General features: G+C 39.8%; 1 protein-coding gene across 3 annotated transcripts in view; it reads left to right on the top strand.

Moving 5' to 3' along the window:
* CCDC191 (coiled-coil domain containing 191) overlaps positions 1 to 13317 on the top strand; it is an 84267-nt gene that overhangs the window by 14694 nt on the left and 56256 nt on the right. For 2 of the 3 annotated variants that reach the window (XM_070406227.1, XM_070406225.1), the window contains 3 exons: positions 3357 to 3494; positions 6909 to 7087; positions 8859 to 9082. In XM_070406227.1, the coding sequence (XP_070262328.1) occupies positions 3357 to 3494; positions 6909 to 7087; positions 8859 to 9082 (541 nt within the window). The remainder of the gene's footprint in view (positions 1 to 3356; positions 3495 to 6908; positions 7088 to 8858; positions 9083 to 13317) is intronic. The other variant, XM_070406228.1, reaches the window with a different exon arrangement.

Genomic DNA, 13317 nt, shown 5'->3' with positions numbered 1-13317 from the left:
CCCAGATGCATTTATGAATTTGTAAAGCTTTAAGTCATTAGCTGGAAAAAAGGATAAAGATGGCGAAGATGAGGCGAAGAAGTGGCTTTCTTGGGGGGTGACGTCCATATTGGATGGCCACGTGAGCTTCCCCCACCTCCTTGTTTCTTAGGGGGAAGATTCAGTAATGGTTTGGCATTTACTCTTTATTTTATTTATTTTTCAATTTTTATTTATTTTTTTTAAGGAAAGAAAAGATTTTTTAAGATAAAGAATCATTGGCAGTTGCTGAGAAATTCCTTTAATCCTTTTCTACTTGGTTACAAGTAGTTTACACGTGGAGGCAGAGGAAGTGCAGATGGTATTCTTAGACTCGCACCCTTCCACTCCAGGCTGTAAGGCCGTGGCAGCACCCCACTTAGACATTCTTAAACTCTCCTGTGCTGAATCAAGGCCATCACCAATTAAAATAGGAATTTTCTCTGGACTTTTTGCTGAGTATTGGTCACACAACTGCTTTCTAACCTTTCCCCAGGTTTCATCAACAAAGCTTAAGAAAGAAATCAAGAATTTGACTACAATTAACAGAACATCCTCGAACTTTAAGCATACTTTTAAGTATTTGAGAGTAGAGATCTCTTTCCCGAGACCCTGAATTACCCATATTTTACACCCGGTTGATTCAATTCACACAATACACTCCTTACCTTCAATCTGTCGTGTGCACACTTCTAGGAGCGACCCCCTCGCTTTCTTCTCTTGCCTCCTTACTCGATCCCTGTTCGGCGCGCCAAATGTGGTGAGCTGTTTCTGTTTCCCGCGACCCGCACGAGAAAACGACAGGTTCTTGAGCGGAGGAGCTGGGGATTAAGAAATTAAAGAAAGACCAAGATACAGAAATAGATTTTAAGCTGGGGCCAGGTGGGCACCATCCTCTCTGATGGAGAGGCGGCAAAAACCGCCTGAGACACACAGCAGGTTTATTTCAAAGGCCTAGATTTACATATCTAGTTCCGCCCCTGCCTGATTAACATGTCCAGCCTTATTGGGGAAGCATGTTCCCAGGGCGTGGCTGCCTATGCTCTGAGTTCAGCTGACAATAAGAAGAAAATGCCTAGGTGCCTCCCAGGCGGCCCTCTACAACATAGGATTTGTTACTATCCACTGTTTCAGGCATCCACTGGGCGTCTTAGAACATTTCTCCCATGGATAAGGGGGTGAGGGAATACTGTGAACCCCTCTTTATCAATGAATGGTGTTTAGTAGATCTGAATTATTCTGTACATAAGTTATTATACATATAAATATCTGAATTATCAGACACAGGTTACTCAACAGATATCTGCTCCCTTTCCCTGACTTCCTCTGAAAGCCGATGTTTGCTTCTATTATACTTTTTGTTGTTGTTGTTAATCCTCACAGGAGGATATGTTTTTCCTTTGATTTTTAGAGAGAGTGGAAGGGAGGGAGGGAGAGGGAGAGAGAAACATTGATATGAGAGAGACACGTGGATTGGTTGCCTCCCACACGCACCTGACCATGGCCGGGGGTGGAACCTGCAACCTAAGTATGTGCCTTTGACCAGGAATTGAACCTGCGACCCTTCAGTGCATGGGCTGACATACTAATCACTTAGCAATACCAGCCAGGGTGCTGGTATACTTTTTACACTTAGTTTCTACTACCTTGATTCATTTTTTCCTGTTTTATGTATCGTACATTCCTATCTATATTAAGTACCTTTTAGCATCATTCAATATATAGAAACACTCCATTCCCTCAGAGCTGTGTGATAATGCTAATAATGATGAAGGTAATGCTGAAGTAGACATATTTCTTTGAAATCCCCTTGCCCTACCCATAAAAACTGTTTGATAATGATAATAATGATTAAGGTAATGCTAAAGTAGACATTTTCTCACCTATATATTTAAGAAGATTTTCTGGCTACCATTAAGAAAGGAATCCAAATGAAGTTGACTCCCAGGATATCCCACTCAGTTTTTATAGTCTTTCTCCTTTGTCAGTGACCGCTCCTTCCTAGTTTCCTGGTGCCTTCTCTCTTCAGCCTCTAAATACTGGAGTTTCTCAGGGTGAGTCCTTCCTCCTTTGGCAACCTCATCCACTTCTACAGCTTTAAGTACCATTGTATGCTAACAACAACCATATTTATTTCTTCAGCTCGGACCTCTTCCCTGAAATACAGATTCGTGTAGCCAATACCTATTTGACATCCCTGTTTGGATGTCTCATAAGCATCTCAAAACTGAACTCAAGTCTAAAACTGAACTTATCTTCCCCCCAGACTTGCTGCTCCCTGGGCCTTCCCTGGCTCAGTAAGTGGTATCTCCATCCTTGCAATTGCTTAGGCCAAAAACCCGTAGATTTCTTTCTCTCACATCTCACATCCAGTCCATCAGCAAGTCAAGTCAACTTCACCTCAAAACATTATTTTTTATAATGGCCATTTTTAATACCTCCACCCCTAAGCCATCACCCCTCTCCTAGACCGTTGCATTTGTCTCCCAGATGGTGTGCCCTGCTTCCGTTTGTGTCCCCTTATAGGCTATTTTAACATCATAGTCGAGTGATCTCTGCTCACAACCCTCCTCTGGCTTCCCATTGCATTCAGAGCAAAAGCCAAAATACCTAGAATGGTGTCAAGATTCTAAAGAAGGGGTTTTCAACCTCAGCACTATGATAATTTTTGTTGTGGGTGCTGCTGTGTACATTGTAGGATGTTTAGCAGCATTCCTAGTCCCTACCCGCTAAATGCCAATGTCACCTCCCCCAGTATGACAACCAAAAATGACTTCAGGCGTTGCCAGATGTCCACTGGAGCACGATTTCACCCTAATCTAGAACCACTGCTCTGAACGATCCCCGCATTACAGTTTCCTCCAGCCTCCTTCACTCACTCCTCTCCAGCCACTGCCTACTTACTATTTCTCCAACACACTAGACGCTCTCCTGTCCTAGGGCCTTTGCATTTGCTTTCCCTCTATGTGGAATAATATTTCCTTTCATAGCCATGTGGCTCACTTCCTCACTTGCTTTCCTTCTTTGTTCAAATATCTTCTCAGTGAGGCCTCCTTTCACCACCCAATTTAAAAATATCAACATCTATCTTCCATTTCTTATATACCTTTTCTCTTTCCCCGACTCTGTTTTTCTGACTTGCTTGTTTATAGTCTCTCTTCCCCAGTTAGAATGTAAGCTTCGTGGTCTGGTAGGTTTTATTTTTCCTGTTTTGTCCTAGAATAGCACGTGACACATGATCAGTGCTCAATTAATATTTACTGAATGAATGAAAACTGAATGAAGAAAGGTCTCTGAAGTAGCTGAAATATTAAAAGATGTTTTTGTTTCATTGATAGCTCAGGAGCTGGTCAATGACTGGTTAGACACCAAACTCAAGCAGGAACTAGCAAGTGATGGGGAAGCTGAAGACACTGTATCCAGTGTCCCTCCTGTGTTAGAAGCCAGTGGTCATTTGCAATATGACAGGTTTGATGGTAAGAACTGATCTAATTGGTCGAAGCTCTAACATCCAATTAATGTGTCTAAGAAGTCTTTTCATTTGTTTTGAATAATAAATGTTATTTGACTTTCCTGTGTGTTCTTTAGTTTTATAATTGGCTGTAATTTTTCTTGATTCAATTTAAATTACTTATCTATATTCTTAGTAATTCATGATGTTTTTTTAAATTAAAATATTCTATTATTTATAATTCTTACTAGAGGCTCAATGCACGAAATTCATGCAAGAGTAGGCCTTCCTTCCCCCTGCTGCCGGCATCAGCTTCCCTCCAGCACCCAGGACCCAGGCTTCCCTCCAGCCATCTGCACCCAGGACCCGGGCTTCCCTCGAAGAGGGAGACCCTGCCCACCACTGCAGCCCGCTGGTTGGTGGCCTGGGCCTCCCTCTTTGGGGCAATCATGGAGCCCCCCGATTGATTGCCCTGCCCGCCAGTGGCCTGGGCCTCCCTCTGTGGGGCGATCATGGAGCGATGGCCAGGCCCCCAACCAATCGCATTGCACCGGCCTTGGCTGGCTTGGCACCAGTGGGTATCATAGCATGGTCCCAGATGATCATCTGGATGGTCGTTCCACTGTTCAGCCGTTCAGTTGATTTGCATATTACGTTTTTATTACATAGGATAATTATAATAGTAAATAATGCCGTTTAAGAGTGCCTCTTCCTATATATTGTTGGATGGCTATTTACTTTAGAGACTACATTTTAGACACCCGTATATCATTTTATATTTACAAAGTGCTTCTTATATCATTATAGGGAAAATAATTACTTGTACACAGAGCTAGTTAAATAGCTAACTTGTGATGATTCTTCAAATGTAGCCAAAGAGCCTGAGATTTTTCCCCTGAGCATAATGGTAGGCATAGTGACAGTAGTGGCAACTCCTCATGCATTACTCATGCCTTGGTGAACTCACCTGGCAGCATTCCCCTTGTTAGGACGCTACAAATCCCCAACTCAGGAATCACAAAGTCATGAGTTCTTACAGTTAGAGGAATCCTTCAAGATTACCTAGTCTGAACTGTTCTCTTCACCCCCGCAGATAGAGATCCTTCTCCAGTATACCTACGGTGGGGTGCTATAATCTCTGCGGAACACCTCCCAGGATGGAGAGGCTGCCCTTGGGAGGAGCCCATTCAGCTGTTGTGAGGCTCTGATCTCCACAGCACTCTCTCTTAGTTAGAAGAATTAGAATTTTGTCCTCAGTAACTTTTACCCATTAGTGCCACAGAAAATAATATTGTGTTCCCTCTTCGATCGATGTTTTTCACATCAGTGTTTCTCTCTCTGTCTATCTCTCTCTGTCTAAAACCAGTAGACATTTATCCTCAGGTGAGGATTTTTTTAAAAAAAAGATAGAGATTGGCAGAATGAATTAAAAATATGACATAACTATATCCTGTCTATAAGAGACACAATTTAGTTTCAAATATATAAATAGGTCGAAAGTAAAAGGATGGAAAAAGAAATACTATGCAAACAGTAACCAAAAGAAAACAAGAGCAGCTTAGTAATATCAGAAAAAAATAAACCAAGATAAAAGAAATGCTATAGAGACAAAGAAGAGCATTTTATAATGATGAAAGGGTCAATCCATCAAGAAAATGTAAGTATTGACATATATATATATTTAACAAAAGTTCCCCAACATGAACGGGAGTAGGGTGGGGAGGCAATGGGGGGTTAAGACACATATGTTATACCTTAATCAATAAAAAGTGACCCAAAATATGTGAAACAAAAACTGACAGAATTGAAGAGAGAAATAGATCATTCAGTAATGACAACTGGAGGCTTTAAGACCCCATTTTTAATAATGTATGGAACTACATGATGTACTAAACAGAACATCAACAGGAAAGATGTTCAATATTGTGAGTCATTAGGAAAATGAAAGTTAAAACTACCATGAGTAACCACTTACACACCTTTTAAAAATGGTTTAAATTAAATATTGGTCAGGATGTAGAGGAACTAGAATACTTCCATACTGCTCATGAGAAGGTAAAATCATATAGCCACTTTGGGAAAAAAAACAGTTTGGCAGTTTCTTGAAAAGTTTCTCTTCCCAAGAGAAGAGAAAGCATATGTTCATACAAAGACTTATATACAAATGTTCATAACAACTTTGTTTGTAATAGCCCAAATCTGAAAATAACCCAAATGTTTATCCACAGGTGAATGAGTGGATAAATTGTGATATACCCATACAATGGAATACTACTCAGCAGTAAAAAAAGATAAACTATTGATACAACATGGATGAGTCTCAAAATAATTATGCTGAGTAAAAGAAGCCTGACCAAAAAGAAAAAAAAGAGTACATAGCATATGATGTAATTGTTACAAAATTCTAGAAAATATAACCTAATCTATAATAATAAAAGCGTAATAAGTTAATTAGACCAAATGTCCTTCCGGACGACCTTCTGGATAAAGCCAGGGCTGCGAAGGAAGCCCGGGTCCTGGGTGCCTGCCAGCGGCTGGAGGGAAGCCCGGGTCCTGGGTGCCAGAGAGAAGCTGGTGCTGGCAGCCAGGGGAAGGAAGGCCTACTCTTGCACGAATTTCATGCATCGGGCCTCTAGTCTATAATGACATCAAGTAGGTCTGTGGTTGCTTGGGATAATGCAGAGAACATGGGGAAGAGTGGGAAAGAGACATTACAAATAAGCATGAGGACCTTCTGGAGGCTGACAGACATGCTCATTATCTTGACTGTAGTGATGGTTTACTGGTATATGTATGTCAAAAAATATTGTAAACTTTAAATATTTATGGTTTAGCCCTAGCCGGTTTGGCTCAGTGGATAGAGCATCGGCCTTCAGACTGAAGGGTTCTGGGTTAGAGTCCAGTCAGGGGCACATGCCCAGGTTGCTGGCTCGATCCCCAGTGGCGGGGGATGCAGGAGGCAGAAAATCAATGATTCTCATCATTGATGTTTCCATTTCTCACCCCCTCTCACTTCCTCTCTGAAATAAATAAAAATATATTTTAAAAATAAAAAATTAAAAATTTTCCCTTGAAATGGAAGTCTGACTTAAAAATAAATAAATAAATAAATATTTACAATTTTTTGTAAATTGTTAAGCCATTTTTTAAAAAAGCAGTAGAGGCCTCAAGGATGTTTAGATTAAAGTAATATATTTTAAATCTGACAGTGAGGGAGTCTTTAGTGACTTGGGTGAGGGCAATTCATGAGTAGGGGGGTTTTTCCCCCCCTCTTAGTTGTAGTTAATTACTGAGGCCTATACTCATGCAATTGGCATTATCAGTTACTATTTATTAAACACTCACAATATTGTATTTTTATTGTATCAGGATTATTTATATGGAAATTATATTAAATTTTTTAAATTTTTCTTTTTTGTCATTGTTCTGTTCCTTCCAGATTTATGTGGCTACTTGGAGGAAGAAGAGGAAAGTAGCACTGTTCAAAAATTTATAGACCATCTGCTCCATAAAAATGTGGTGGATTCTGGGATGTTGGAAGATATCGAAATGAGTGGAAACCACGACAAGAAGCAGCAGAAGGATCCTCGTCTTACCATGGAGATAAGACATAAGCAGGTGGGAGGGAAAAACAAAATTAAAATGGATAACAGGAAGCAATCTTGGTATAATACATTTAATAAGCTTAAATAAAGACTGAAGCCTTATTATGAAAAAGGGTGCCATCTGTCGTTTGGTTAGAAAGAATAAAAGTAAAATATAAGAACTTCAGAAGAAAAATAATGCTCATAAACTGAGGATAGAAAACTATTTAAGAAAACCCCAAAAAAGGAATAATTGAATTTGACCAACAGTGTTGGGCTAAACTTTATTAATTTGGATGTGTTTCTTCCTATTACAAATAGGTAGATTGGGTTTTGCTTGAATTTGGTTTTTGAATTGAGACATCAATATATTAATATCATGAATATTCTGTTGAATGTTAGAATGGTAATTCTTTTCTAGACAACTGAAAAATTCACTCATTTTGTGATAATTTGAAAGGGAGGACAGATCTGAATTAAATCTAGTTCAGCTGTTTTGAATTAGAAAGGCATATGGAAACTTTCTTTTCTCCAAAGGGAATAGTAGGTTACAGGAAAAAGATGCATCTGACACTTTGTAGAGGAGCTTCAGGAAATCAGAATGGCCCAGCCTTTGCCACAAGTCCAGAACTAAGACTGAACTGAATTAATGTTTATACACGTGTGCCACCTTTTTATAACACTGAATCTCTGATTGCTTTAAACCATAAAGTGTGCCTAATTGGCACTGGAGATGTTAGGAAAACTGGGTAGAAGTATATCCTGGTTTAGATTTATGATAGAGAGGAGAAAAGAAGTTTCAATAAGAGATAGCCATTATCTAGAAGTCATAACTGGATGGTAAGATACAGGTAAAGTTAAATGAAGCAGGAGGGAAAGGACCACTCGTTAATTCATAGCTAGTCAAGCCTCTAAAGAATTAATAGGTTTTAAAAATTATTGTGCTTATTCAGATATACCTGTGAAGTTCATGGTTTTGGTTTTCAAGTATGATCCAGAATCATCAATATACAATATTTAAATCATCATGGAAATGAATAAAAGATTGTGGTGTTCCTTAAGGCAATATAGATGCTCCTTGACTTATAATGGGGTTACAGCTCAATAAATATATCATAAGTTGAGAATATTATGAGTCAAAAATGCATTTAATACATCTGACTTACCACCTACCTACCTTAAACATGCTCAGGACACTTGCATTAGCCTACAGGCGGGCAAAATCATCTCATTGCAGCTGTCAGCATCACGAGAAAGTGTCATGCCACATATCGCTAGCCTAGAAAAAGATCAGCATTCAGAATTTGAAGTATGGTTTACTGAACATGTATTGCTTTTGCACCATTCTAAAGTCGAAAAATTGTAGGCAGAACCATTATAAATCAGGGACCATCTGTAAATCATTGTTCTATCCTTTGTAATGAAGCCTCCCCGAAATATTAATCTTTTCAAAATTATAAGTAGTATGCAGGCATGGCCTAAATAAATAGAGTAATTTGTAAAATCTTATTGATGAGAAATCATTACTAAATAAGAGTTCAGAACTTGGCAGCTGACCCATTAGATTTTCAATTTTTTCATGGTACAGATTATTCCCTAATTGTTGAGAGTAATCTTAACTAACTTCACTTAAAATTTTGTATTGGTCCTTACCCAGTAAACAAATGAATTCTCTCCATTATTCTAACAAATGGTGGGGTTCTGGAGCAGAATAGGTCTATTCTGAACTTAAAATGTGTTCCACAGTTTTGTAAATCCCTTTCTACTTGAAAGGCTGCATTTTCCCCTTGTATTCTCTCCTTAAGGTAAAAGAAAATCGCTTAAGACGGGAGAAAGAACTGGAGCGCCAGAGAATTGAAAAGACCCTGAAAAAATCTGCCTTCTTAGAGGCTCAGTATCTGGTGCAAGAAGAGAAGAGAAGGAAGGCTCTGGAGGCCAAGAAAGAAGAGGAGGCAATTCAGAGGGAGATGGTAAAGCTGCGGAGGGAGATAATTGAGAGGAGGCACACAGTGCAAGAAGCATGGAAAATGTAAGCCAGCTGTGATGAGCAGTGTATTAAGCAGTCATTTTGGAAGTACTCCAAAGTCTTTTAAAATGCACAAACATTAAAATTGCAAAACACAACAGAGAAATCACCCACTATTCCACCATCTTAACAAATTAACTCTTTCACTTTTCCATGTATTTCTTCCTGGTCTTGGTCCTTTTACATATTTAATTTCAGCTATAAAGTACATCTAATTTTTTATTCTTTTTTGTGTTTCATTTATTATGCATTCATTGGTTGATTTTTGTATGTGTCCTGACTGGGGATCAAACTGGCAACCTTGGCGTATCAGGACGACACTCTAACCAAATGAGCTACCCAGCCAGGGCCTTAATTTGTTATTCTGGTTGCAATTATCACATTAATTGGAGTCCTAAGATCTGTATCTTACTCCATTGAGTTCCTATACCAGTGATGGCGAACCTTTTGAGCTCGGCGTGTCAGCATTTTGAAAAACCCTAACTTAACTCTGGCGCCGTATCACATATCGAAATTTTTTGATATTTGCAACCATAGTAAAACAAAGATTTATATTTTTGATATTTATTTTATATATTTAAATGCCATTTAACAAAGAAAAATCAACCAAAAAAATGAGTTCGCGTGTTGTCACCTCTGACACGCGTGTCATAGGTTTGCCATCACTGTCCTATACCATAATTTATGCAATGATCTCCCCTCCTTATACTGGTAAGCATTACAGCTATTTCAGATTTTTTTCACCAGTAGTGCACCGAGCATCCTTAAGCATAGAACTTTTTTATTCTTTTGAATTATATTCTTAGGAGTGTAATTACTGAGTCAAATGGTATAGGCCTTTTTATGACTCTTGAAATATTGCCAAACTGCTTTTCCAAATGGGTTGGATTTATTTATACTATTACTGGCAGTAGGCCAGTTTTTCACACTTTTCTCAGCATTGAAGAGTATCATCATTTTCAACATGTTTTGCACTTTTAATAGGTATTATATTGGTAAGTTTGCATCTCTTAGGTTACCTGAACATTCTTAAGGTTTAATTGTGCCTCACCCTGTTGTGAATTGCATAAGTCTTATCTTCTGATGATCATCTGGAGGTCACCACTGCCCCACTGCTACTGATAGAGAAAAAGAATATATGTATACATATATATATGTATGTATGTATATATATATATGCCTAAGCAACTGGCTGACCAGCCAACTGGCCGACTGGTCAGTAGCTATGGCACACACTGACCACCAGGGGGTAGACGCTCAATGCAGGAGTGGAAACCACAGGCATGGAAACATGGAACAGACTGATGAATCTCAGAGGGAAGGGAAGAGGAGGGAGGGTGGGAAGAGATTAACCAAATATCTTATATGCATACTAGAGGCCCAGTGCACGGATTCATGCACCGGTGGGGTTCCTCGGCCTGGCCTGTGGGGATCAGACCAAAACTGGCTCTCTGACATCCCCCAAGGGGTCCCGCATTTCGAGAGGGCGCAGGCCAGGCTGAGGGACCCCACTGGTGCATGAATCTGTGCACCAGGCCTCTAGTCTTTATATATATAAGGCTAATATGCTAAGTGTCCCTCTGACCATCCAAACAGTCACTATGATGCTCACTGACCACCAGGGGGCAGACGCTCAATGCAGGAGCTGCCGTGACATGCACTGGCCATTTACAAAGAAACAGCACCATGGACCTGGTGCCAACAAAGCAATACTCGGCTTCCTCCAAGTGGGACACAGGCCCCGCCACCACCCCAGAGCGACACCCCACCAAATCACAGCCAATGCTGCCAAGACCCCATGGCACAAAATACGGCCCATAGCCCAGCCCAGAAATGGTCACTGTGGGCACTGGGTAATGACATCACGTAGCAACACCCAGCTTCCTCTCCCTAGCGATTAGCCTCCTTGCAGTTTCTTCAGCCCAGGAAGACAACTTGCTTTATAGCCAGGTGCAAACATTTCACACTTTAACCAAATGTCTGTGAAGTGTTTTCCCGTGCCTCATCTCATTTGATCCTCACAGAAGTCCTGGAGTAGGCAGATAGGAGACTCGGTAGAATCCTATTTTCTTTTCATTAGCCGGAAAACAGAGATTTAGAAAGTGTAGAAACTTCACCCAACTGAAAAGAAGTAAGAAATGGTGGACCTTGAAAATGATTTCAGGTTTTCTCACTGGGCAGAATATAGTCAAACACTGCTGCAGTTAAATATTTTACCCTTTGTCTCCCTGCGTGATCTACAATAATAATCTGCATTGTGTTGATATTTACTGTTGTGTTGCTAACAATTACCTGAAAGAGAAGTTGGAGTTGGGGTGCTTCACTGGGCTGGAAAAAGTTTAGCTAAATCAGAAAGCAGGTCTAATTAAGCAAGTTTATTCTATATATAAAAGGCTAAGTTGACTGGTGCATACACACTACATATAAAGCTCTTGCTGGCGCCAATTGCATGTGTGTCAATTTGGTTGACACTTCTATTATAGAAAAAGGGCGAATAGCGATATTAAAATATTTTTTCTAATTAATTTCCTTTCAATGTTCAGGAATCCATGCACCGGGCCACTAGTATCTAACATAAGAAGAAAAACAAAATAGTTCTCACAGGATGTAGGACTGTTATGAATCTTCATGAAAAAATGAGCTTCAAAAATGAAATAACTGATGTATTTGTTGGGAGAAATAGCATTGATGTATGAGCTGCAAAAGCCTTGGAACAACGTGCCTGAAGTGGCTGAATACTCAAACTGAGAGGCCAGCACGACTATTAGATAATCCCTCCCACCCCGTCAGCCCACACAGCTTTCCCCCTGTGTTCTTGATTACTCTCATTCTGCACCATTTGAAACAGCTCGGCAGTGGACTTGCACTTCGCTTTCAAGTGCCAGGCTCAGGCCTCCTCCAGACGCCATTCCTTTTAGAAAGCAGTCACCAGGGTTTCCGTGAGTTCTTGCTGAGGTCAGCCTTGCTTTTCAGATTGCTCTTAAGCCCTGACAAACCTAGGCAGACCTAAAATAAATTGTGAAGCAATTAACATTTGATGGTAGCAGGAAGCTCTTCTCCAGTGGGCACTCAGCAGATGTTCACTGACCTGTCATTTCTTTTAAAAGTTAAAAAATCATACCCCGGTTACAGTGAGAGAGGAATTGTGCTATACTTCTAGGTGGATAAACTGATTTGAGCATCCCAGAAAGCAATTTGGCAATAAACAAGAAGAGCTATAAAAATGTTGCTATCAGGACCTGGGAATTTCCAGTTGTAGGGAAACTGCCCTAAGAAAATGAGCAGAAATCCAGACAAAGATTTGTGCACAAAGATAATTAAAGTAATATTATTTATGATAACAGGCATTAATAAATAGTGGAGGAATTAATAAACAATTCTGCAATGAAATAGCACTGACATGTTAGTGTGTTTTTTCTGGGAGGAATATAGATGGCTCGTATACCTCTCCACTTTTTCACAATGAGCAGATAATACTTTCACAACAGATACTTATTTTTAAAAATCAGATCCATGGCATTAGAACTGTATTTCTTTAAATGCCCACTATGATCTGCCTAAAACCATCTAATACTGTGTCGTCGTGGCATTGGTAAGTTTGGAAAAATTCAGTTAAATTGTATTGTTGGTAGGATTTTTTAACTTATTTGTAAGCTAACCTAAATCTGCTTCATTACATAGTTTCAAAGGAGCTTCCCTTAAGAGATTTATTAATTACAAAGGGAAAAATAGCAACTTTGTACTGGAGAAGCCACCTTAACCAAGTGATGGTTAACATCACTGGTAATAAGATATAACACTGTGTGCTCCCTTGTATGAGATAGGACAGTGGTCGGCAAAATACCGACTTCTGCGCATGGGCCATGAAGTTTCAATCGCACTGTACGTGCGCTCCCGCATGTGGTATTTTGTGGAAGAACCATACTCAAGGGGCCAAAGAGCCACAGTTTGCCAACCACTGAGATAGGAGAATTAGTGTCTGCAGAATACTCGGACATCCCTGTTTCAATTTGAGTTCCCACAAATGTAAAGTGATGTGGAGAAAGGCTAGGTTACTTGCCTGAGTTTTCACAGCTGATTTGTGGCCAAAGTCCATGAATCCTGATTCCTGACTTGGTGTTATGTTTACTACCACATTAGTAGTATATAGACCTTATTCACATACCTATGCAGTTTAATATACTCCAACAAGAAGGCAGTGGCTATGAGCTTACATAAATATAAGAGGGGTGACCTAG

The sequence above is a fragment of the Myotis yumanensis genome, unplaced genomic scaffold (assembly GCF_028538775.1).
Source record: "Myotis yumanensis isolate MYYU_CA2020_CCGP unplaced genomic scaffold, mMyoYum1.0.hap1 SCAF_2, whole genome shotgun sequence".
NCBI classification, from domain to species: Eukaryota; Metazoa; Chordata; class Mammalia; order Chiroptera; family Vespertilionidae; genus Myotis; species Myotis yumanensis.
Note: the sequence above shows the minus strand (reverse complement) of the source record. Positions and strands in the feature narration are given on the sequence as shown.